General features: G+C 59.6%; 1 protein-coding gene across 1 annotated transcript in view; it reads right to left on the bottom strand.

The window, feature by feature from the left end:
* The window catches only part of RGS3 (regulator of G protein signaling 3), a 92,859-nt gene that overhangs the window by 30,492 nt on the left and 36,095 nt on the right, over positions 1-26,272 (bottom strand). Inside the window, exon 10 of the mRNA XM_054174540.1 lies at positions 6,318-6,440. Coding sequence (XP_054030515.1) covers positions 6,318-6,440 — 123 coding nt within the window. The remainder of the gene's footprint in view (positions 1-6,317; positions 6,441-26,272) is intronic.

Genomic DNA, 26,272 nt, shown 5'->3' with positions numbered 1-26,272 from the left:
AGAGATCACAAACCCTCCCTGCTCTGCACCAGGAGAGATCACAAACCCTCCCTGCTCTGCACCAGGAGAGATCACAAACCCTCCCTGCTCTGCACCAGGAGAGATCACAAACCCTCCCTGCTCTGCACCAGGAGAGGTCACAAACCCTCCCTGCTCTGCAGCCAGGAGAGGTCACAAACCCTCCCTGCTCTGCACCAGGAGAGATCACAAACCCTCCCTGCTCTGCACCAGGAGAGGTCACAAACCCTCCCTGCTCTGCAGCCAGGAGAGGTCACAAACCCTCCCTGCTCTGCACCAGGAGAGGTCACAAACCCTCCCTGCTCTGCACCAGGAGAGGTCACAAACCCTCCCTGCTCTGCACCAGGAGAGGTCACAAACCCTCCCTGCTCTGCCCCGGGAGAGGTCACAAACCCTCCCTGCTCTGCAGCCAGGAGAGGTCACAAACCCTCCCTGCTCTGCCCCGGGAGAGGTCACAAACCCTCCCTGCTCTGCCCCAGGAGAGGTCACAAACCCTCCCTGCTCTGCAGCCAGGAGAGGTCACAAACCCTCCCTGCTCTGCAGCCAGGAGAGGTCACAAACCCTCCCTGCTCTGCCCCAGGAGAGGTCACAAACCCTCCCTGCTCTGCCCCAGGAGAGGTCACAAACCCTCCCTGCTCTGCACCAGGAGAGGTCACAAACCCTCCCTGCTCTGCAGCCAGGAGAGGTCACAAACCCTCCCTGCTCTGCACCAGGAGAGATCACAAACCCTCCCTGCTCTGCACCAGGAGAGGTCACAAACCCTCCCTGCTCTGCAGCCAGGAGAGGTCACAAACCCTCCCTGCTCTGCACCAGGAGAGGTCACAAACCCTCCCTGCTCTGCACCAGGAGAGGTCACAAACCCTCCCTGCTCTGCACCAGGAGAGGTCACAAACCCTCCCTGCTCTGCACCAGGAGAGGTCACAAACCCTCCCTGCTCTGCAGCCAGGAGAGGTCACAAACCCTCCCTGCTCTGCCCCGGGAGAGGTCACAAACCCTCCCTGCTCTGCACCGGGAGAGATCACAAACCCTCCCTGCTCTGCACCAGGAGAGGTCACAAACCCTCCCTGCTCTGCACCAGGAGAGGTCACAAACCCTCCCTGCTCTGCCCCGGGAGAGGTCACAAACCCTCCCTGCTCTGCAGCCAGGAGAGGTCACAAACCCTCCCTGCTCTGCACCAGGAGAGGTCACAAACCCTCCCTGCTCTGCCCCGGGAGAGGTCACAAACCCTCCCTGCTCTGCCCCAGGAGAGGTCACAAACCCTCCCTGCTCTGCACCAGGAGAGGTCACAAACCCTCCCTGCTCTGCAGCCAGGAGAGGTCACAAACCCTCCCTGCTCTGCAGCCAGGAGAGGTCACAAACCCTCCCTGCTCTGCCCCGGGAGAGGACACAAACCCTCCCTGCTCTGCCCCAGGAGAGGTCACAAACCCTCCCTGCTCTGCCCCGGGAGAGGTCACAAACCCTCCCTGCTCTGCCCCGGGAGAGGACACAAACCCTCCCTGCTCTGCAGCCAGGAGAGGTCACAAACCCTCCCTGCTCTGCCCCAGGAGAGGTCACAAACCCTCCCTGCTCTGCCCCGGGAGAGGTCACAAACCCTCCCTGCTCTGCACCAGGAGAGGTCACAAACCCTCCCTGCTCTGCAGCCAGGAGAGGTCACAAACCCTCCCTGCTCTGCAGCCAGGAGAGGTCACAAACCCTCCCTGCTCTGCCCCAGGAGAGGTCACAAACCCTCCCTGCTCTGCAGCCAGGAGAGGTCACAAACCCTCCCTGCTCTGCAGCCAGGAGAGGTCACAAACCCTCCCTGCTCTGCCCCAGGAGAGGTCACAAACCCTCCCTGCTCTGCACCAGGAGAGGTCACAAACCCTCCCTGCTCTGCAGCCAGGAGAGGTCACAAACCCTCCCTGCTCTGCAGCCAGGAGAGGTCACAAACCCTCCCTGCTCTGCCCCAGGAGAGGTCACAAACCCTCCCTGCTCTGCCCCAGGAGAGGTCACAAACCCTCCCTGCTCTGCACCAGGAGAGGTCACAAACCCTCCCAGCTCTGCCCCAGGAGAGGTCACAAACCCTCCCTGCTCTGCACCACTCAGCCCAAGGAGGCAGCCTGGCTAACTGCAGCAGCTCTTACAGCTGTTCTCACCACAACCATAGAATCACAGAATGATTTGGGTTGGAAGTGACCTCAAAGATGATCCAATTCCAGCCCCCTGCCATGGGCAGGGACACCTCCCCCCAGCCCAGCTTGCTCAAGGCCTCATCCAGCCTGGCCCTCAGCACCTCCAGGCAGGAGGCAGCCACAGCCTCCCTGGGCAGCCTGTGCCAGAGTCTCCCCAGCCTCACTCTCAACAATTTCTTCCTCCTCTCCAGTCTCAGTCTCTCCTCTCCCAGCTCAAAGCTATTGCCCCTTGTCCTGGCACTAAAAGCTCTTGTCAAAAGGCCATCCCCAGCTTTCCTGTAGACCCCTTCAGGTACTGGGATCACATTTCCTCTTCAAGCCCCAGCCCTCCTCCAAGCACCACACATCCCCATCTGGGGTCATCTGTCACCCAGCTGGGTCACCCTCGTGATGAGTTGTACAGATCCTCCCTCATCACAGCCAAGGGGCAGGGATCAGACTCCCAGGACAGACCCAGAGCTGAGATGAGAGCAGAGAAGGTTCTGCAGATGGAGAAAATATCCACAGAACAACTCCTGTGACCTGCTGCAGCTGCCAGGATAGGTTCAAGACTCAGAGAATCACGGAATGGTTTAGGTTGGAAGGGACCTCAAAGATCATCCAGTGCCAGCCCAGCTTGCTCAAGGCCTCATCCAGCCTGGCCTTCAACACCTCCAGGCAGGAGGCAGCCACAGCCTCCCTGGGCAGCCTGTGCCAGAGTCTCCCCAGCCTCACTCTCAACAACTTCTTCCTCCTCTCCACTCTCAGCCTCCCCTCTCCCAGCTCAAAGCCATTGTTCCCTTGTCCAAGGGAAGTCTTACAGTGGCAGCAAAGAAGCCACTGGAGTCCCATATCCATGGCTCCCAGACACCAGAGCCAGAGAGCTGAACCACGCTGCCAGCACTTATCCCTGGGGCTCCTCCTGCACTGCCTCTGGCAGAAAAAGCCATTGGGAGCATGGCTGCATCACCACAGCTGCCTCCCTCGTGATTTTCTCTTCCTGCAGCTCCAGAAGGGGCTGCTGCCTGCACTGCAAGCTTGTGTCTCCCAGAAAGTGGCAGCTCTGCTCTGAAGCAGCTGCTCTGAAAGCAGCAGCAGCAGCAGGAGCCATGCCAGCACAGCCCTTGAGCAGGGTGCAGCCTCCAGGCTTGACACTGTCCTCCCTGGAGACACTGCCAGAGGCAGCCACAGCTCTGCAGAGCCACATCTTGGGACCAGAAAACCCTTCCCCAGCCAGGCATGGCTCAGGGGGCCTGGAAACCCAGGAGCCCCAAATTTGTCTGAATTCCTGGCACTATTCCTGCCCCTCTGGCAGCTGGGCCAGCCCAGCCCCTTCTCTCCACATGTGCCCACCCTGCTGGGGATCCTCTGGCCCATCCAACCCTCTGCTCTGGGCTGGACACAAGGAGAGCACTAACAGAAGCAGTAACAGCTGAGAGGCTGCTGAGGAGCTGCCCTCTGCTCAGACAGAATCCCTTTCTCCTGCTCCAGTGCCCAGCTGGCAGAGGCACCTCTCTGCCTGGCACTGAGGCTGTGCTGGTCACCTGCCATGGGGAGTGAAGCCCCTGTGCCCTCAGCTGGGCTCACCCACAGCGGGGTGAAGCAGTTTGGAAGGCTCTGCTGCTGTGGTTCCTGCTTGGAGCAGCAATGAGCCGTGCCAGGGCTGGCATTTGCAGGTTAATCTGTCTGTTTGCAGAGCACAGACACTGCTCTGTTTCCCTAAATAGCCTGAGGATCAAATGACTGCTGAGCAACAGCCGGGCTAATGGATCACTTCTCCCCAGCAAAAAGCCACTCATTTCCCAGTCCCTGCTTCCCACCAGCATCCCCAGAGACCTGTGTCCCAGCTGTGGTGCAGAGTGGCCACAGCAGCCCCACCTCCAGCTCGGCCCACAGCCCAGCCCCGTGTGCTGCCCACCCTGCTCCAAGCCGGGAGCCAGCCGCGATCCTCCTCTGCCCGGGAGCTGCAGCCTCACGGGGGGCTGCCCCTTCCTCCCCATGCTGCTCCTGCTCACAGCTCAGGCTCAGGTTTGCTCTCAGGTTACATGCTGGGCAGCCCCCACCTTGCTGGGGTAGGAAATGGTGCTATGAACTCCGTTAAGCGCCTGGGGGTTGCTCTGCTGCCTCCTGGGCACGTGTCTCACCAGTGGGATTTCCATCAGCTTTGGTGAGCCGCAGCAAAACCTCCTTGTCACAACCTTGGAGGGGCCACACTGGCTCCCTGCTGCACCCAGGGAGCACCCTCTGGGCTCCTGGGGCACAGAAAAGCCTCAGAAAGGTTTGTGTTGTCTTCTGGAGTATTTTTCCACCCTTTCAGTAGCCAGGTCCCTTCCATAGCACGTGGAGCAGACACTCCCTGGGGCTTTGCTCTGAGCCACAGGGTTTGAAGTCCCAGCAGAGAGCCCAAACCCCACACCCTGCCATGAACACAGAGTCTGGTGTGGGGAGGGACAACAGCAACACCACCCCAACAGCACCACAGCACACCCTGATGGAGAGCCACCAACACCTTCCCTTTTAGCATCTCTTTGAGATGCTCAGATTTGACCACATCCCTGCACAGCTTTGCCCCAGAGGATCCCCCAGCCTGTGACTGGATCACACTCAGCCAGGAGCAAAGTCCTGCCAAGCCCCCAGCAGCAGCCCCATGGCAGTCACCCACCCTGCTGAGCCACCTGGGATGCCCTGGGCAGGCTCTGTGTCATGCCAGCAGGAGTCACCACAGGGACAGAGGAGCCATGGCAGGGCCACCCCCCTGAGCTGCCTGCCCTGGGCTCTCTGCATCTCCAGAGCTGTGCTTGGTAACAAGGTTCTCAGGCTTTGGCTGTTGTTGCTATTTTAGTTCACTGGAAACGTGCAGGGAAAGGGATCCAGAGGCTCTGTCTCCTGTGGAGATGTTTGTGTCCCACTTTGGGACACTGCAGAGCAAAAGCCACATGGTGCTGACTGCAGACCTGCTGGCTGCCCCTGCCGGCACAGCCAGGGAGGGAGTCGCCTGCCTGAGCCTGCACCGAGGCTGCATCCACAGCTCAGCACGGGGCAGGAGCTGCTCCAGCACCAGGCAGCAGCCAAGGGGAGGGGACCAGGTGATTGTACCCTCGAGATGTCTGCCTCACTCAGAGCTCTCCAAACACCCAGCACAGTGCACTTCTCTTCTCACAGCGCACTGGGGCACAGAATCATAGGATCACAGAATGGGTTGGGATGGAAGGCACCTTGAAGATCACCCAGTTCCAAGCCCCTGCCATGGGCAGGGACACCTCCCACCAGCCCAGCTTGCTCAAAGCCTCATCCAACCAAGCAGCACTCCAGACCCAATCCCTGGGGGATGAGATGCCCCCAGCAGAGACTGCCACTGGCCTAGACAGCTCCACGCTGAAAGTCTCTGCCCCAGAGCCGGGCAGGCAGGAGGTGGTGACCACATCCACGCAGGGCAGGAGTGCCCAGCACTGCTGCCAACCCACACCATGGGCACATCTCTTGCCAGCACTGCTGACACTGCTCCTGGGCCAGGCTGAAGCTCTTCGGTGTGGGACAAGTTCTGGTGCTGCCTTGCTAGCCAAGAAAACCAGCACCCATCAAATAACCTCTGTGCTCTGAGGTTGTGTGTGGGGTCCAGATCATAGGATCATAGAATCAGTCAGGGTTGGAAGGGACCACAAGGATCAGCCAGTTCCAACCCCCCTGCCATGGGCAGGGACACCCCACACTAGATCAGCCTGGCCAGAGCCTCCTCCAGCCTGGGCTTAAACACCTCCAGGGACGGCACCCCAACCACCTCCCTGGACGTGGGACACGAGCTTGAGCCCATCTAGGTGCACAGCCAGGACCAGCCTCTGCATTGCCTCTCCCATGGCCTTAGCCTTTTCATCAGGACCCAGAGAGCAGAGCCTGAAGCTCTCCCTCTCCTTCAGCCCTGTCCTGGAAGGCTGCAGGGCCTCAGCTGTCCAAACACAGCTGGTGGGAGGCAGCAGGAGCAGCCTCTCGCCGCCTGGGCGCGGGGCAGCGGCTGCAGACACATCTCTGCTCCCCGAGCAGGGCAGGGAGCTGCAGGCACAGCCGGAACACAACTCACCCCCAGCCTGCAGGGCTGCCAGGGCCCGGCAGGAGCATCCCCCGAGCAGAGCCCCTGCCACGCTCCCAGCTCCTTACCTTGCTCTCCGCGGGAGCCGGCGCGGGGTGCTGCTGCTTGGTGATGTTCTCAGCCAGACACCAGCAGATCCTCTTCTTCTGCTCCTGGGAGTAAGCCTCCAAACTTAATAAGCACTCCGAGTTCTGACGTAAAGGAAACACAGGCAGAAGGTCATCGGCTGCCTGTGGCAGGCCCTGCCTGGGTGTGCAAACTGCCGGCGGCACCGGCCCGGCCCCGCCGCACGGCGCCCCCCGGCCGCACACAGCCAGCCCCCGCGGGGAGAGGGCTGCAGGGGCACAGCAGCAGGGCCTGGCCTTTAACTGTAGAGCCACCGAAGGGGAGGGGTGGGAAGGGACCTCCAGAGAGCACCCAGTCCAACCCCACTGCCAGAGCAGGGGCACCCAGGGCACTGCCCAGGCTGCTGCTGCTGCTGTGCCCACCCTTGGTGCCTCCGCCAGAGCCCTCAGCTCCCTGCAGCATGGCAGTGAGCAGGAGCCAAAGCTCCATCACAGAACCACAGGGCTTGGAGGGACCTCCAGAGAGCATCCAGTCCAGCCCCACTGCCAGAGTAGGGGCACCCAGGGCACTGCCCAGGCTGCTGCTGCTGCCGTGCCCACACTTGGTGCCTCCGCCAGAGCCCTCAGCTCCCTGCAGCATGGCAGTGAGCAGGAGCCAAAGCTCCATCACAGACCCACAGGGCTTGGAGGGACCTCCAGAGAGCATCCAGTCCAACCCCACTGCCAGAGCAGGGGCACCCAGGGCACTGCCCAGGCTGCTGCTGCTGCTGCTGCTGTGCCCACACTTGGTGCCTCTGCCAGAGCCCTCAGCTCCCTGCAGCATGGCAGTGAACAGGAGCCTGAGCTCCATCATAGAACCACAGGGCTTGGAAAGGACCTCCAGAGAGCATCCAGTCCAGCCCCACTGCCAGAGCAGGGGCACCCAGGGCACTGCCCAGGCTGCTGCTGCCTCTGCCAGAGCCCTCAGCTCCCTGCAGCATGGCAGTGAGCAGGAGCCTGAGCTCCATCATAGAACCACAGGGCTTGGAAAGGACCTCCAGAGAGCATCCAGTCCAACCCCACTGCCAGAGCAGGGGCACCCAGGGCACTGCCCAGGCTGCTGCTGCCTCTGCCAGAGCCCTCAGCTCTCTGCAACATGGCAGTGAACAGGAGCCTGAGCTCCATCATAGACCCACAGGGCTTGGAAAGGACCTCCAGAGAGCATCCAGTCCAACCCCACTGCCAGAGCAGGGGCACCCAGGGCAGGGCACACAGAACACATCCTGGCAGGTTTGGAAGCTCTCCCCAGAAGGAGACTCCACAAGCTCTCTGGGCAGCCTGCTCCAGGCCTCCAGCACCCTCACACTGAAGAAGTTTCTCCTCATGTCATGGGGGAGCTTCCTGGGCTTCAGATTGTATCCATTGCCCTTTGTCCTGTCACAGGACACCACCACAAAGAGCCTGGCCCCTGCTTGCCCCCCAGCCCTCAGATAGCTGCAAGCATCAGTAAGATCTCCTCTCAGCCTTCTCTTCTCCAGGCTAACAGCCCCAGGGCTCAGCCTCTCCTCAGCACACAGCTCTTCCAGGCCCTTCAGCATCCTCAGAGCCTTCCTTGGACACTCTCCAGCAGATCCCTGTCCCTCTTGAACTGGGGAGCCCAGAGCTGGACACAATACTCCAGGTGTGGTCTCAGCAGGACAGAGTAGAGGAGTAGGAGAACCTCCCTTGCCCTGCTGGCCACACTCAATGCTCCCCAGGAGCCCCTTGCCCTCCTTGGCCAGCAGGGCACTTTGCTGGCCCATGGAGAAGTTATTGTCCCCCAGGACTCCCAGGTGCTTCCCCATGGAGCTGCTTCCCAGCAGGTCAGCCCCCAACCTGTACTGGTGCAACAAGGGCAGGGGCAGAGCATCAGCACCCCTGCACCCTGTGCCACCACAGTGGGAACCTGTCTGGGAAGCTGCTTCAGAGGTGGAAAATGCCCTTTGCTGGATGGAAAGGTGAATGAGGTTCTGGGGCATGAGCTGATGCAAAGGAGCACCTTTGGGCTGGGTGCAGCTGGAGGAAGGCAGACCTCAGGAGAAGCCCTGGAGCAGCCTGGCTGCTCTGCTCCTCACTCAGAGGTTGTTTAGGGGATGATGCTCCACAAACTGTCTGTGAGCAGCATGCAGTGAGGAGGGAATGAAGGGAAGTGATGGGAATCCCTCCTAGCTGAGCCCTCCTCCCCTCATGTCCTAGCCCCTTCCCTGCACACATGCTTTGGGTATGGACCTGTTCCTCTGGGACAGGTTATTCTGGGGCCAAATCCCACTCATTGAAGAAGCCTTCTGACCAAGTTCTCCCAGCAAGTGTCTCCCAGCCCTCAGACTGCTCATCCCTCCTGATAAACCTGAGCATTAGGAACATCTGCTGCCCCATGGGGGTTTTGCTCGAGAAGGGTCCAGAAATGCCTATGGCTGGATCATGCCAGCTGCTTCTGTGGGCACATATGGGGAGGGGAGGGGAGGGGAGAGAGAGGGAGGGGAGAGGGAGGGGAGGGGAGAGGGAGGGGAGGGGAGGGGAGGGGAGGGGAGGGGAGGGGAGGGGAGGGGAGGGGAGGGGAGGGGAGGGGAGGGGAGGGGAGGGGAGGGGAGAGAGAGGGAGGGGAGAGGGAGGGGGGAGGGAGGGGAGGGGGAGGGGAGAGGGAGGGGAGAGGGAGGGGAGAGGGAGGGGAGAGGGAGGGGAGAGGGAGGGGAGGGGAGGGGAGAGGGAGGGGAGAGGGAGGGGAGAGGGAGGGGAGAGGGAGGGGAGAGGGAGGGAAGGGGGAGGGGAGAGGGAGGGAAGAGGGAGGGGAGGGGAGGGGAGGGGAGGGGAGAGGGAGGGGAGGGGAGAGGGAGGGGAGAGGGAGGGGAGAGGGAGGGGAGAGGGAGGGGAGAGGGAGGGGAGAGGGAGGGGAGAGGGAAGGGAGAGGGAAGGGAGGGGAGGGGAGGGGAGGGAGGGGAGGGGAGGGGAGGGGAGGGGAGGGGAGGGGAGAGGAGAGGGAGAGGAGAGGTAGGGGAGAGGGAAGGGGGAAGGGAAGGGGGAAGGGAAGGGGGAAGGTAAGGGAGAGGGAAGGGAGAGGGAAGGGAGAGGGAAGGGAGAGGGAAGGGAGGGGGAGGGGAGGGGAGGGGAGGGGAGGGGAGGGGAGGGGAGGGGAGGGGAGGGGAGGGGAGGGGAGGGGAGGGGAGGGGAGAGGGAGGGGAGGGGGAGGGGAGGGGAGGGGAGGGAGGGGAGGGGAGGGGAGGGGAGGGGAGGGGAGGGGAGGGGAGGGGAGGGGAGGGGAGAGGGAGGGGAGAGGGAGGGGAGAGGGAGGGGAGGTTCAGAGAGGAGAGGAGAGGAGAGGTTCAGAGAGGAGAGGAGAGGAGAGGTTCAGAGAGGAGAGGAGAGGCAGGAATTTTAGTCTAAGGAGGCCTGGCAAAGGCCTTTCCAAGGCCTCTCCTCTCCCCCTAGGATCTCCTTGCAGGTCTCCAACATCTTGTTTTTCCCAGGAAGGTTGGAGAGAACTGAGGAGCTTGGAGCCTTGTGAGTCCAGAGACAAAACACAACTAGAAGGGGCAATGCTTTTTGGTCACCCATGTAAAACACTGTTTCCATTGGATGCTAATCCATTCATGTTTAATCCAAACCCCCCCTGCTGAAGCAGCAAACAGCAACCTCCCACATCCCCTCTAGCCAAAGAGGTCTCTAGCTCAGTGCTGCTCCACTCAAGGAGACTTCCAGGGAAGAGAATCTCAGGCCCATGGGATGGGTTGGGTTGGAAGGGACCTCAGCTCAGCTGCTTCATGGCAAAAATGTGACTGTGCCAAGGTCTGAGGGAGCCCAAATCTGGTTAGAGCCCTTCCCCACGTGCCAGCCACACGTGGCCTTAGAGCTCTGTGGGATGTCTTTGAGCTTCCTGATTTCATTTGTGGGAGTTTGCAGCCAAGGAAAGGAGGATGACATGCAAGGTGAAGAACTTAGTGGGGCCCTGAGCAACCTCCTCTAGTTAAAGAGTCATGGATTCACAGGATGGGTTGGGTTGGGTTGGGTTGGGTTGGGTTGGAAAAGACCTTGAAGCTCATCCAGCTCCAACCCCCTGCCATGGGCAGGGACACCTCCCACCAGCCCAGCTTGCTCAGGGCCTCATCCAGCCTGGCCCTGAACACCTCCAGGGAGGGGGCAGCCACAACAGGCTGCCCAGAGAGGCTGTGGAGTCTCCTTCTCTGGAGGCATCCAAAGCCTGCCTGGATGTGCTCCTAGGTGACTTACTCTGGGTGACCCTGCTCTAGCAAGGGGTGGACTCAATGATCTTCCAACCCTTAACATTCTGTCATTCTGTGATTCCCCCTCTCCATCACACCAGTGTGGGGCCAGAAGTGACAGCAAGGACTCTGCAGAGCCCAAAGGAGAGCTTTGCCAGAGCCCACACTGCTCCTGCACCTCCTGCACACCCCTGTCCCTACCAAGCTTCTGCAGCATCCCCAGCATGAGGACTGAAGCAGATCCAAGGACATCTGTGTCCTCTGGCTCATGAGGGATGCACAGCTCACCTGCCCCTGCTCTGCAGCCCCTCCTGATTCAATTCCAGTCCCCATCTCCTTGATTGAATTTAGCACAAAGTGATGCTCAGCCTGCACTGCTTGCTGAGAGCAAAGTGCTCCTCTCCCTCCTGCTCAGCCCCAGCAAGCCTGAGAGACTCCAGCTGCCTGGGAGTACCAAAGGCCTCTGCTCCAAAAGCTAGAGGGGAAGGTCACCCCAGTGTGTGTGCTGGGTGGTGTGGGCAAGGCTGAGGAGGGCACAGTTGCATTTCTCCCACCTGTGCCTCTTTCACTGCCATTTCCCTGCTACCCCAGCAAGATCTCAGCACTTTCCCCCCTCACACTGACATTTAACCTCTCCAACACACAGCTCCCAAGGGGAGAACTCTCTTTCTCCCTCTGTCATCAACCTGCTCCCCCCAGCAGCATTCAGCTGTGCTGAAGGAAGAGGAGGCTGAGTACCTCCAGCTGCCTCTAAGGCACAGGCTGCTGTTGCAAAGTGCTCTGGGATCCAGGCAGAGGGAGGGCTGGACAGTGACATGGGATGAAGCTCTACCAGTGGAGCCCAGCCCCTGCCAGGAGGCCAAGCTGCCCAGCTTAGCACTCCCACACCCCAGGGAGCTGGAACCCTTGCAGTGCTCCAGGCTTGGGGCAGAGTGGCTGGAAAGGTGGAAAAGGATCTCAGGATGCTGATCAAGATGAACCAGGGGGTGCCCAGGTGGGCAAGAAGGGCATCAGCAGCCTGGCCTGGAGCAGCAATGGTGTGGGCAGCAGGAGCAGGGCAGGGATTGTCCTCCTGTACTGGGCACTGGGGAGGCCACAGCTTGAATCCTGGGTTCAGTTTTGGGTCTTTCACTCCAAGAAGGACATTGAGGGACTGGAGCAGGTCCAGAGAAGGGCAACAAAGCTGGGGAAGGGTCTGGAGAACAGGGCTGGGGAGGAGCAGCTGAGGGAGCTGGGGGTGTTCAGCCTGGAGCAGAGGAGGCTGAGGGAGACCTCATTGCTCTCTGCAGCTCCCTGAGAGGAGGCTGGAGCCAGGTGGGGACTGGGCTCTGCTCCCAAGGAACAGGGGACAGGATGAGAGGCAACAGCTCCAGGTTTTGCCAGGAGAGGCTTAGGTTGGACATGAGGAACAACTTCTTCCCCAAAAGAGTTGTCAAGCCCTGGAAGAGGCTGCCCAGGGCAGTGGTGGAGTCCTCCTCCCTGGAGGGTTTCAGAGCTGTGTAGCTGTGGTGCTGAGGGCCATGGTTTGGTGCTGAGCTGGCAGTGCTGGGTTAAGGATTGGACTCAATGCTCTGAAAGGTCTTTTCCAAGCTAAACCCTTGCATGACTCCAGGAGAGCTAACAGAGGGCTGTGCCCTGCCCTGTGCAGGCTGCCCAGCTCAGGGCTGGCTCTGGGAACTGCTCTGCCACTGTTGTTTTCACTCTGGGAGGCTGCTGCTTTCCTGCCAAGGCTGGCAAGGGGCACAGAGGGCTTAATCTCAGGGTGCTGGGCAGGGAGGATGCAGATGGCCTGAAGGGGACCTTTGCAACCCGATAAAGCCAGCGGCTGCTGCGGCTGCCAGCCGCTGGCTGCCTGCTTCCCCCCGGGGCCAAACATGTTCCTGCAGCTGCCCTGAGCCCTGCACCCCATGCCAGTGCTGCCCCTGGGAGAGCAGGAGGAGAACTCAGGGCCTGTGTCACAGAGGAGGACCCAGACCAGGCCCTGTGACAGCCAGGGATTGTCTGCTGGGAGAGGTCTCTCTGCTCCACAGGGAACGTTCCCTCCTGCAGATGGACCTCAAGGCCACCCAGCCCCACTGCAGGGAGTCACAGAGCTGTCTTGGTTGGAGAAGCCCCCTAAGACCACCCAGTCCTGCCACTGATCCACCACCACCATGGCCATGAAACCATGTCCCTAAGTGCCACAGGTTTCCAGGGGTGGGGACTCCAGCTGGGCAGCCTGTGCCAGTCCCTGACCACTCTTGCAGCACAGACATTTCTCCTAACCTCCAACCTAACCTTCCCCTGCCACAAGTTCAGGCCAGACTGAACACCCCCAGCCCCCTCAGCTGCTCCTCCCCAGCCCTCTTCTCCAGACCCTTCCCCAGCTTTGTTGCCCTGCTCTGGACCTGCTCCAGTCCCTCAATGTCCTTCCTGGAGTGAGAGGCCCAAATCTGAACCCAGGATTTGAGCTGTGGCCTGCCCAGTGCCCAGCACAGGAGCACAATCCCTGCCCTGCTCCTGCTGGCCACACCACTGCTGCTCTAGGCCAGGATGCTGGTGGCCTTCTTGGCCACCTGGGCACACCTAGGAGCATGGAGAGATGACAGCAAGGGGTCTGGCCAAGTAGAGCTCATGGTCACCCCAAAGAGGAACTGTTGGTTCTGTGGCCCATAGCTCAGCCAAGGAACTCCCAGAGGATGGCACCACACCACAGGAGGGGTTCCCAGACCATGGCCACACCAAAGGAGGGGTCCCCAGACCCTGCACCCACACTGCAGGCATGCTCCTCTGTGCAGCACCCAGCACAACAGCATCTGGCACACGTGGGTGGCTCTGGATGACTCTGCCAAGCTGAGACACAGAACCACAGCATGGCAGAGGTTGGATCTCCAGAGATCAACCAGGCCAACCCCCTGCCAGGGCAGGGGCACACAGGAACACATCCAGACAAAACAACAAGAAGGAGCCAGCCTCAGCCTGGCACCTGCAGAGCCTTGAGGCCAGCGAGCAGCCTGGGGCTGGCCTCACCCCCGTGCCAGTGGACATGCTCCTGGGGGTGGTCAGGTCCTTGGGTGCATGTCTCCTTGCAGAGCAGGAGGTGCACAGCTGCCTCTCCCCTCTGCAGAGTGCTTTAGGGACAGGGCTCTCTGCCCAGCTTGCCTCTGCCCAGCCCCTGGCCTCCAACCAGTTCAGAGCACTGGTCCAGAGCCAAAGGCAGCAGAGCTCCCAGAGGGGAAGTACCTCGGAAGCAGGCTCCAGACTACAATAGAGGTGAGATGGCAGCACACAGCTCCCAGCAAAGCCTGGGAATATCCTGTGCACAAAACACAGGCAGAGCCTGCCTGCTGCCTCCATGGGGCTGCCATGAGCCACAGAGCTGGGTCTGATGAGAAAGTTCAGTCTGCTGTGCTGGGGGGGCCAGGGGGAGCCACCTCTCTTCCTGTGGATTTTGGCCTGCTGGGCACACCGGTGGTGCCCAAAGAACAAACACTGGCAACAACAGACCGGGCTTGGTGTGACCCTGTTCTAGCTGGAGCTGTCCCTGCTGCCTTTGAGGCTCCCTTCCAGCCCAGTGCAGTCTGTGACTCGGACCAGCAGAGGCCCTGCTGAATGCTGGGATGACCAGAAGGTGACAATCTGATGGGTGCTGGAGCAGACCTCAGCTGGAGTGCTGTGTGCAGCTCTGCAGCCCTCAGTACAGGAAGGACATGGACCTGATGGAGAGGGTCCAGAAAGTGCTCAGGGGGTTGGAGCAGCTCTGCTCTGAGGACAGGCTGAGGGAGCTGGGGGTGTTCAGCCTGGAGAAGAGGGAGACCTCATAGCAACCTTCCAGTACTGAAGGTGGCTAAAAGAAGGCTGCAGAGAGACTGTTTGCAAAGGCCTGCAGGGACAGGAGCAGAGGCAATGGCTTCAAACTAGAGCAGAGCAGACTGAGACTGGATGTGAGGAACAAGTTCTGCACCAGGGGGGAACAGCCTGCCCAGGGAGGTGGTTGTGGCCCCATCCCTGGAGATATTCAAGGTGAGGCTCAGCAGGGGTCTGGGCAGCCTGATCTGGTTGAGGATGTCCCTGCTGACTGTGGGGAGGTTGGACTGGGTGAGCTTTGGGGGTCCCTGCTGGCCCAGACCATTGTGTGATTCCATGTGCAGGGAGCTGGTGTTCACAGGGCACAGCAAGCTGCAGAGCAGCTCAGCTGGGTGCTGGGTGGCTTGTCTTTGGGCCAGGGAGGCTGGGTAGGTGAAGGACAGATGTGCCCATCCTTCCTTGTGGCACCAAGGGCTGGCTCTTAGGAAATGGTTTTCATTGTCCTGCAGACACCAGGAGAGACACCAAGCCAGCAAGGTGGACCTCTTGCACCATAGTGAAGCACCACCAGCAGCTCCAGCTCAGCTCAGGCTGGTTGCACTTAGATGCTGCTGCTCCTAAGGAGGGAGGAGATGGAGGAGCAGTGCACAGAAGCACTGCACCACAGCACAGCCCAGGGCTCTTGAGGGGCCTGGAGCAGCTCTGTGAGGAGCAAAGGTTGAGAGCCCTGGGGCTGAGAGCCTGGAGAAGAGCAGCCCCAGAGGGGAGCTGAGCAATGCTCAGCAAGAGCTAAAGGAGCTGTGGGGGGCAAGAGGATGATAGACTCATGGAAGGGTAGGGGCTGGAAGGGACCTCCAGACACCATCCAGTCCAACCCCACTGCCAGAGCAGGCTTGGCCAGGGCAGGGCACACAGGGACACAGCCAGGTGGGGCTTGGAAGCTCTCCAGAGCAGGAGACTCCACAGCCTCTCTGGGCAGCCTGCTCCAGGCTCCAGCAGCCTCACACCAAACAACTTTCTCCTCAGGTAGAGGTGAAGCCTCCTGGGTTCCAGTCTGTGTCACTGCCCCTTGGCCTGTCCTGAAGAGCCTGGCCCCTTCTTGTCCCCCACCCCTCAGATGTTCATAGACATTGACCATATCCCCTCTCAGCCTTCTCTTCTCCAGACTAAAGTCTGCAGCCCCTGGCTGGGGCCAGATTCTTTCCAGACTTCTGAGCAGGGGCTGTTGTGACAGGCCAAGGGGAGATGGTTTGAACTCAAAGAGGGAGATTCAGACTGCAGAGGAGGAAGAAATGTTTGAGCCTGAGGGTGCTGAGAGCCTGGCCCAAGGCTGCCCAGAGGGCTGGGAGCTGCCCCATGGCTGGAGCCATTCCTGGTCAGGCTGCTTGGGGCTCTAGCTGCAGCTGTCCCTGCTCACTGGAGGGACCTTCAGAGCATGCTCTGATTCTTCTTGCCAGCACCTGGGGGATGTGACCACAGGGAAAACAATTAAGCACTCCTGCTCCACGAGGCACATTTTGTGGTCAGCTCAGAACCCAGATTCAGGCTGAACCAGGCAAAGGCTCCCAAGACCAGGGGAGCAGAATGTCCCTAACACCAATTTCTCCTGCTGGGACATGAGCCCTCCCTGCTCTGCCCAGAGAGACCTAAACTGGTAGCTGTCACTGCCCAGGAGCTGCCTTCTGCCCAGGCCATGGGTTCTGCCAACCCAGGGCTTCTGCTGCTGCTGCCACTCCACATCATCTAACCTGGGTAAATGCAGGCTGGCAGGGGAGACAGAGCCATGGAGCCTCTCTGCATAGAGGAGCAACCTGGCCACCAGCTCCAGAGCCATCCCTCTGCCTGCTCTGGCTCCAGGAGAGCACAGGACAGGAATCACAGAATCAACCAGGCTGGAAAAGACCTCAGAGATCATCAAGTCCAACCTCTTACCCAATACTTAGTGTGACCAATTCAAACCAACAAAGTAAATTTCCTTGCTGCATTGTGAGGAAAGCCATGGGAAAGGTTTCCAGGGGAATGTGGCTAGAAAGGAAGCTCAGAATTTGTTATCAGCCTGAGGCTTGGCCCTTGTTTGCTCCAGGTTTGTGAGCAGGACTGCAGAAGGCTCAGCTGAAGGCTCTCTCTGGCTCAAAGGAGGAACATGGCAGCAATCAGTCACCAATGACTTGAGCTGCATCTGCAGTTCAGGGCATGTGGTAGGGAAGCTGGGGAGGGCTGCATCTCAGGAAGGCCTCAGCACTTGGGGCAGTCTGCACATGGGTTCAGGTCACAACATCCTTCAGAAGCACTTTTCTTGGCAGGCTGAAGTACTGCAGCCAGGTGTGGAGCCCTCAATACAGCAAGGGCAGGGCTCTGGGCAGCCTGAGCAACCTGATCTGGTGCAGGATGCCCCTGCTGAGAGGGGGTTGGACTGGATGACCTTTGGAGGTCCCTTCCAACCCAGCCCATTCTGTGCCTCTGTGGCCTCTTGGTATCACACAGAGAGAAGCCCAGCAGCTGGGAGCTGCCACCCCTTGGATGGAGGAAAGCAGAATCCTTTGCTCAGGAAAGAGTTAAGCTGCTGCAGGCTTGGCACAGCAGAGAGTTTCCCTGTGTGCAGCTTGAGCATTCAGCTCTCCTGTGAGCTAGCTGGGCTGGGTGACCCAAGGGGATGGGTGCTGGTGCTCTGCAGAGCAGGATGCAGCCCCACCTGGGGAGCCTCTCCAGCAGGCAGAAATAAGCTGCTGTTTGCAAGGGAGCAAAGAAAGCATCAGAGGGCAGGAAAGGATTTTTCACCTGAACACCAGCAGCACAGAGGCTGCAGAAGACCTTCCCCTACATAGTACTGGGGCTGGGAGGCAGAGAGGTCATGTCAGGGTCTCTGTGTGCTTCAAATTCATGCAGGGAAAGTGGCAGCAAGCAGCAAGTGTAGGCTGCCTCTACTTGAAATCCTTTGGCTGATTCATAGACTCACAGAAGGTTTGGCTTGGAAGGGACCTTCAAGAGCATCCAGTTCCAAGCCCCTGCCATGGGCAGGGACACCTCCCCCCAGCCCAGCTTGCTCAAGGCCTCATCCAGCCTGGCCTTCAGCACCTCCAGGCAGGAGGCAGCCACAGCCTCCCTGGGCAGCCTGTGCCAGAGTCTCCCCAGCCTTACTCTCAACAACTTCTTCCTTCTCTCCACTCTCAGTCTCCCCTCTCCCAGCTCAAAGCCATTGTTCCTCATCCTGGCACTCCCAGCCCTTGTCCAGAGTCCCTCCCCAGCTCTCCTGGAGCCCTTCAGGTCCTGGAAGGCTGCTCTGAGCTCTGCCTGGAGCCTTCTCTTCTCCAGGCTGCACAGCCCCAGCTCTCCCAGCCTGGCCCCACAGGGGAGGGTCTGCAGCCCTCTGACCATCCTTGTGGCCTCTTCTGGACCCTCTCCAGCAGCTCCAGGTCCTTCCTGTGCTGGGGGCCCCAGAGCTGGAGGCAGTGCTGCAGGTGGGGTCCCAACACCTCTACCCCTGTTGGCAGTGGCCACTCCACCACAGCCTGAAAGAGTTCTTCACCTGAGTGCAGGCCAAGCCCAGCACTGACACTCACCAGCCCCAACTGTGACAAACCTCAGCCCTTGAATTAGAGGGAACTGAGACCCAAGCTCAGCAGAGCTCACAGCTCACCTCACACACAAACCTCTCTCCCTTCCCCCACCCTGCACTCAGCACCCAGTGCCAGCTGCCTCTTGCTCTTCTCTTACCAGGGCTTTCAGCCCCAGCTGTGCCTCCACCCTGCACTGCTCTGCCATCCAGCATGGCTCAAAATTCAGCAGCTTGTGCTCCTGTGAGCCTGAAGCACTCCTGAATCAGCAGCCCTGGCTAAACCCCTCCTGGGGCTCCCTGTGGGGTCAGAGGTGGGCACAGCTCTTGGCTCCATGTCTCCTTCACAGCCTCAAGGCTCTCTGAGCTCACATCTCCGCAGTGGCTCTGCATCCTGTGGGCATCTGCCTGTGTTCCAGCACCATGAGGTAGCTGAAAAGGATGGATCAAGGCTCTTCTGCAGGCTGCTCCAGCCCCACCAAGGGGCAGAGTGCTCAGGATGGGGGGAAACAACAACAGCAGCAGAGCCCAACCCAGGGCACCAGATCCACCTCAGTGCTGGGAAAGAGGAAGAGGGTAACAACTTCCTTTGCTTTGGGCCCCTGCCAAAGCCATCCCAGTGAGGCTGGAAACAAATCCAGCCCCAAGTGCAACCCTCCTGGCTGTCAGGAGAACAAAGGAATGGGAAAGCTGACTGAAGCCCAAGCTTTCCTCCTTGCTGGTGCCACCTTCTCAGGGCTGCTGCTGATCCTTCCCCCACCAAGCTTTTCTCAGTCCCTTCTGACCTGACAGCAATGCAGGCTGGGGGTGATGAGATTGAGAGCAGCCCTGCAGGAAAGGATTTGGGGGGGAGAAGCTGGACAGGAGGCAGCAATGGGCACAGGCAGCACAGAAGGCCAAGGGCAGCCCAAAGGGCTGCCCTTGGCCTTCTGTGCTGCCTGTGCCCATTGCCAGAGATGGAGAGAGAGGATCCTGCCCCCTCTGCTCTGCTCAGACCTCACCTGCTGTGGGGACCTCAACACAAGGACAGCAAACTGCTGAGGAGGCCACCAAGATGATCAGAGGGCTGGAGAGCCTCTGCTGTGGGGCCAGGCTGGGAGAGTTGGGGCTGGAGAAGAGAAGGCTCCAGGGAGACCTCAGAGCTGCATTGCAGTATCTGAAGGGGACCCCAGAGGCAGGCTGGGGAGGGACTGTTCAGAAGGGGCTGTGGGGATAGGATGAGAGGCAATGGTTTGAACCTGGAGCAGGGGAGGTTTAGGTTGGACATCAGGAGGAAGCTCTGCACAGGGAGGCTGGGGAGAGCCTGGAACAGGCTGCCCAGGGAGGTGGTTGAGGCTCCATCCCTGGAGACATTGAGCAACCTGATCTAGTTGGAGGTGTCCCAGCTGGCTGCAGGGGGCTTGGACAAAAATGACCTTTGAAGGTCCCTTCCAGCCCCATGCAAGCTGTGATTCTCTTGACCCTCACACACCTGTGTGCAGCTCTCTCTTCCCCATGGTCACATGAAGACACATCAGCAGCTGTCCCCTACTTCAGCAGCTAGCCCCCAGTGCTCCAGCACTGAGCCATCCTCCTTACCTCCCCACATTCCAAGCCCCACACAGCTCTGATCAGCCCCAATTTGCTGTCTCCTGCCCTCTCAGTGCTGCCTGCAGCCCAGCCAGGGCCAGGCTTCCCCAGCCTTAGGAGCAGTGCTCACAGAAGGTGAGGCTGAGGTCTCAGACCAGGGGGTTTAAACTATTTATTAAGCACCACAGCAACTTCCTCTCCTTCCAGGCTTTCAGGCCAAGGGCTGTGTCACACCAAGCCAAGTGCCCATCAGGACATCTGCTCTAGCTGGGCTCCATCTCCCTTTCATTAGTAATTACACTTTAAGTTCCCTTTGGCTGTGCACTTGCAGAAACACAGAATGGGTTGGGTTGGAAGGGACCTCCAAAGGCCACCTAGGCCACCCCCCTGCAGTCAGCAGGGCCACCTCCACTGGATCAGGCTGCCCAGAGCCCTGTGGAGCACTTGATTGCTTAGGTTTGATGTCACATCCCTGGCCAAGCCTTTTCCCTAGCAGTAAATCATCTGAGTGCTTTCTGCATCTGCCAGAGCAGTGCCCAGCAGAGCTGACTTCAGAGCCACCCAGGTGTGGGTGTGCCACATCAGAGTTTGTCCTGAGCCCTGAAATCCCCTGGTACCACCAGCAGATTGCTGTGGCAGCACTCAGGGTTGCTGTGTGGAGACAGGAACCTCAGTCCTCCTCACTGGGATGAGGCATGGCCAATGCTCACTGCTGGCAGGAGCAGTGGAGATGAACTCCTGTGGAGCAAGCTGGGAAACCTCCACTGAAGGCAATGGAGTGGAGGACATCAACACAGCCCACACAGAATGACAGAACCATTTTGGCTGGAAAAGACCTTTTGGATCTTCAAGCCCAACCCTTAACCCAGCACTGCCAGGGCACCACCAAACCAGGGCCCTCAGCACTACATCTACACAGCTCTGGTATCCCTCCAGGGATGGGGACTCCACCACTGCCCTGGGCAGCCTGGGCCAAGACTTCACAACCAGTTGGTATAAGAAATTGTTCCTCATGTGCAACCTAAACCTCCCCTGGTCAAAGCCAAGGCCATTTCCTCTTGTGCCTTGGAGGAGGAAACTGATCCCCACTGGCTCCAGCCTCCTTTCAGGGAGCTGTAGAGGGCAATGAGGTCTCCCTTAGCCTCCTCTGCTGCACACTGAGCACCCCCAGCTCCCTCAGCTGCTCCTCCCCAGCCCTCTTCTCCAGACCATTCCCCAGCTTGGTTGCCCTTCTCTGGACCTGCTCCATCCCCTCAATGTCCTTCTTGGAGTGAGAGGCCCAAATCTGAACCCAGGATGTGAGGTGTGGCCTGCCCAGTGCCCAGCACAGGGGCACAATCCCTGCCCTGCTCCTGCTGGCCACACCATTGCTGATGCAGGCCAGGATGCTGTTGACCTTTTTGGCAGCCTGGGCACCCCCTGGCTCATGTTCAACCAGAACCTTTTCCACTGAGCAGCCTTCCACTCTGCCCCAAGCTCCTCACATTCCACAGGAGCTGGAATTCCCCAGTGCTGCTCCTCACTCCAGTTGTGCTCCACTTCAAAGAGCATTTGTTCAAGGTGTACCCTTGCCAGCAGCCAAGACAGAGCCTGGCAATGCCAGCAGGAGCAATGCCCATGGGGGGGGCCATCTGGGTGCCATCCCCAAGGCAAAACAAGCTCCAGCACAGATGTGCAGTGTCCATTCCCTCAGCTCTCTACATGGGCCCAAAGCAGCAGCTCAAGAAGCTGCCCCTGTTGGATTCCACTGCTGGAATCAGAGAATCAATAAGGTTGGAAAAGAACTCAGAGATCATCAAGTCCAAGCTGTCCCCCAGCACCTCCTGACAACTAAACCATGGCTCCAAGTGCCACATCCAAGCCCCTCTGGAACACCTCCAGGGATGGGGACTCCACCACCTCCCTGGGCAGCACATCCCAATGGCTAACAACTCTCTCTGGGAAGAACTTTCTCCTCACCTCCAGCCTAAACCTCCCCTGGCACAGCTTGAGACTGTGTCCTCTTGTTCTGGGGCTGCTTGCCTGGGAGAAGAGCCCAACCCCCACCTGGCCACAACCTCCCTGCAGGGAGTTGGAGAGAGCAAGAAGGTCTCCCCTGAGCCTCCTCTTCTGCAGGCTAAGCAACCCCAGCTCCCTCAGCCTCTCCTCCCAGGGCTGTGCTCCAGACCCCTCCCCAGCTTTGTTGCCCTTCTCTGGACACCTTCCAGCATCTCAACATCTTTCCTGACCTGAGGAGCCCAGAACTGGACACAGGACTCCAGGTGTGGCCTCAGCAGTGCTGAGCACAGGGCACAAGGACTTCCCTGCTCCTGCTGGCCACACTCTTCCTGATGCAGGCCAGGATGCCCTTGGCCTTCTTGGCCCCCTGGGCACACTGCTGGCTCATGTTCAGCTGCTGTCCACCCCCAGGTCCCTCTCTGCCTGGCTGCTCTCAGCCACTCTGCCCCCAGCCTGTAGCACTGCCTGGGGTTGCTGTGGCCAATGTGCAGCCCCTGGCACTTGGATGTGTTCAGCCTCCTGCCCTTGGCCTCTGCCCATCTGCCCAGCCTGTCCAGGTCCCTCTGCAGAGCTCTCCAACCCTCTCACAGATCAACTCCTGCCCCCAGCTTGCTGTCAGCTGCACATTTACTGCTGATGGACTCAATCTCCTCCTCCAGATCATCAATGAAGATATTGAACAGGCTGGGGCCCAGCACTGCTCCCTGGGGCACACCACTGGTGCCTGGCTGCCAGCTGGCTGTGGCAGCACTCACCACCACAGCAGGCTCCCAAGGGAAACCTGCAGGGGAAAACCTCCTGAGAGGGAAAAAAAAACCCAAGAGAGCTCCTTCTGCTGGTGCTGTGCAAATGAAAATCTTCCTGAGCTCTTGGATTTGCAGCCAGTTCAGCCTGAATGTGTTGGGTGGGAATCAAAGCCTTCTAACAATGCTCTGCAGCCCTGCTCTGCACTTTCCCAGCAGTAGGACACTTCCGGAGCAGGGAGGCTGTGAGTGCAGCCCTGAGCCTCCTCACAGCCCTGCACTGCCCCCCTGGCAGCCCACCAGCTCCCTCCAGGCAGGGAATGCTCCCTCTCACAGGGTTTACACAGGAGGTGTGGAATGGAATAGAATGGAATAGAATGGAATAGAATGGAATAGAATAGAATAGAATAGAATGGAATAGAATAGAATGGAATAGAATAGAATGGAATGGAATGGAATGGAATGGAATGGAATGGAATGGAATGGAATGGAATGGAATGGAATGGAATGGAATGGAATGGAATGGAATGGAATGGAATGGAATGGAATGGAATGGAATAGAATAGAATAGAATAGAATAGAATAGAATAGAATAGACCAGACCTGGTTGGAAGAGACCTTCAAGATCATCCAGTCCAACCTATCACCCAACACCATCTGATCAACTCAACCATGGCTCCAAGCACCCCATCAAGCCTCCTCCTGAACACCTCCAATGATGGTGACTCCACCACCTCCTCAGGCAGCCCATCCCAATGGGCAATCACTCTCTCTGTGTAAAACTTCCTCCTAACCTCCAGCCTAAACCTCCCCTGGCACAGCTGGAGACTGTGTCCTCTTGTTCTGTGCTGGCTGCATGGGAGCAGAGACCAACCCCCAGCTGGCTACAACCTCCCTGCAGGGAGTTGCAGAGAGCAAGGTCTCCCCTGAGCCTCCTCTTCTGCAGGCTAAGCAACCCCAGCTCCCTCAGCCTCTCCTCCCAGGGCTGTGCTCCAGACCCCTCCCCAGCTTTGTTGCCCTTCTCTGGACACCTTCAAGTCTCTCAATGTCCTTCTTAAACTGAGGAGCCCAGAACTGGACACAGGACTCAAGGTGTGGCCTCAGCAGTGCTGAGCACAGGGCACAAGGACTTCCCTGCTCCTGCTGGCCACACTCTGCCTGATGCAGGCCAGGATGCCATTGGCCCTCTTGGCCCCCTGGGCACATTGCTGGCTCATGTTCAGCCTACCATCAACCATTACCCCCAGGTCCCTCTCTGCCTGGCTGCTCTCAGCCACTCTGACCCCAGCCTATAGCTCTGCCTGGAGTTGCTGTGGCCAATGTGCAGCCCCTGGCACTTGGATGTGTTCAGTCTCCTGCCCTTGGCCTCTGCCCATCTGCCCAGCCTGGCAAGGTCCCTCTGCAGAGCTCTCCAACCCTCTCACAGATCAACTCCTGCCCCCAGCTTGCTGTCATCTGCACATTTACTGATGACTGACTCCATCCCCTCCTCCAGATCATCAATGAAGATATTGAACAGGCTGGGGCCCAGCACTGATCCCTGGGGCACACCACTGGTGCCTGGCTGCCAGCTGGCTGTGGCACCATTCACCACCACTCTCTGGGCTCAGCCTCCAGCCAGTTCCTAACCCAGCTCAGAGAGCTGCTGCCCAAGCCAGGGGCTGACAGCTTGGCCAGGAGCTTGCTGTGGGGGATGGTGGCAAAGGCCTTGCTGCAGTCCAGGCAGACTCCATCCACAGCCTGCCCCACATCCAGCAGGCAGTCACCTGGGCATGGAAGGAGATCAGGTTGGTGAGGCAGGACCTGCCCTGCCTGAATCCATGCTGGCTGGGCCTGAGCCCTTGGCCATCCTGTAAGTGCTGTGTGACTGCACTCAAGATGAGCTGTTCCATGATCTTGCCTGGCACTGAGGTCAGGCTGCCAGGCCTGGAATTCCCTGGCTCCTCCTTCCAGCCCTTCTTGTGGATGGGCATCACCTTGTCCAGCTTCCAGTCATCTGGGACCTCTCCAGTGAGCCAGGCCTGGTGGTACATGATGGAGAGCAGCTTGGCAGCTCATCTGCCAGCTCTCCCAGCACCCTCTACTTAGCTTCCTGAAGCAAGAAGGTGCTCAAACCCTGCCAGCTGGCTCCCACCACAGCATCCCACCCCCTGAGGGAGCTTCACTGAGCCACACAGCCCCAGCACTGCAAAAGTGAATCATTTCTGCTCCCCTGCTTTGCCCAGCAGCCCATGTCCTTGCAGCCTGGTCACCTGCTTCACATGGGGGTGTGACTTGCAGGCCAGTTTCCCAGGAGAGCAGCAGTGGGGAAGTCAGGAGGGCCCCATCCTGCCCTGGCTCACTGCTGACTCACAGGCACATCCCCTTCTCTGCACTTCAGCTTCCCCTCCCCAGCCCAAACTGCCCATTGCTGGAGTCTGCTGGGACTCAGGGATGGAAGCTCAACCTTGAGGCTTCCTGTTTCCATCTGTGCCACCTCCTCCTTTCTCTCCAGGCAGCTGGGGCATCACCTCCCCACAGGCAGGGTCTCATATCAGCCTGACCTCCCCAGCTCAGTGCAGACCACCAGCCTCAAAGCAACCCCATGCTCTACCCCAAGTGGCAGAGGCATTCCTGGGGGCTGGGAGGGCATGGGGTGCCATCTTGGAGCCAAGGTTTGGCCCACATCACCTGAAAGCTGTGGGCTGGGACAGCACAGGGTGAGAGCAGCCACTGCTGGGGCTGGGCATGTGGCAGCCCTGCCAGGGAAGCTCCCTCCCCTCTTGTGGCCTGCTCCAAAACATCTCAGGTGGACAGGAGGAACAAGAAGGGGTTCACAGAATCCCATGAGCATGGTCAGTGCAGACCTACTGTCCCCTGGAGGGGAGCTGGTGTGTAGGACAGGAAATGCTGCACCTTTTCTGTCCAACTCCTACACTGCAGCTGCAGTGACTGCCACAGCCCTCAGCCACCAGAGCTGTGAGGGCCACTGAGGCCTCTCAGGAGCAAACAAAACTCTTCACAGCAGCTTGCCACAGATGAGTCTTCACCTCTCAAGAGCCACTGAAAGGCAGCCAAGCTCTCTGTCACTTCTACTTGAGGGCCCCAAGCCTCTAAGTGAAATGGAACAGGCTCCAAGTGCTTTGCTCCTGCTGCCTGAGCAGCTGCTGGGATGGCACTGCCCCACAGCCAGCACAGCCTGAGCTGGGCAGGAGGCACCACACAGCTCTGACATCCCCTGGGACACAGTGAGCAAAGCCCCAGGGAGGCAGCTCCAGTCCCAGGCAGGCAGCTCCAGCCCCAGGCAGGCAGCTCCAGCGCCAGGCAGGCAGCTCCAGCCCCAGGCAGGCAGCTCCAGCCCCAGGCAGGCAGCTCCAGCGCCAGGCAGGCAGCTCCAGCCCCAGGCAGGCAGCTCCAGCCCTAGGCAGGCAGCTCCAGTCCCAGGCAGGCAGCTCCAGCCCCAGGCAGGCAGCTCCAGCCCCAGGCAGGCAGCTCCAGCCCTAGGCAGGCAGCTCCAGTCCCAGGCAGGCAGCTCCAGCCCTAGGCAGGCAGCTCCAGCGCCAGGCAGGCAGCTCCAGCCCCAGGCAGGCAGCTCCAGCCCCAGGCAGGCAGCTCCAGCCCCAGGAGGGTGGGGGACAAGAAGGGGCCAGGCTCTGCAGGGCTGTCCTGTGACAGGACAAGGGGCAGTGACACAAACTGGAACCCAGGAGGCTCCACCTCAACATGAGGGGAGAATTCTTTGGTGTGAGGCTGCTGGAGGCCTGGAGCAGGCTGCCCAGAGAGGCTGTGGAGTCTCCTGCTCTGGATACATTCAAAACCCACCTGGATGCACTCCTGTGTGACCTGCCCTGGGGGATCCTGCTTTTGGCAGGGGAGTTGGACTGCTCTGGGACTTCCCAAACCCATCAGGATGTGTTCCTGGGTGAGCTGCCCTGGCTGACCCTGCTCTGGCCTGGATGATCTCTGGAGGTCCCTTCCAAGCCCTACCCTTCTGGGACTCAATGAAAAGCAAGAGAGGAACTCATCAGGCAATGTCCTCACAGCAGGCTGTGCCTTGGCCCCGAGCCCAGCTCCTCAAGGTGAACAGCTCTCATC

Source organism: Dryobates pubescens, chromosome 29, assembly GCF_014839835.1.
Source record: "Dryobates pubescens isolate bDryPub1 chromosome 29, bDryPub1.pri, whole genome shotgun sequence".
Lineage (NCBI taxonomy): Eukaryota > Metazoa > Chordata > Aves > Piciformes > Picidae > Dryobates > Dryobates pubescens.
The sequence above is the reverse complement of the archived record's forward strand: the minus strand, read 5'-3'. Positions and strand labels throughout refer to the sequence as shown.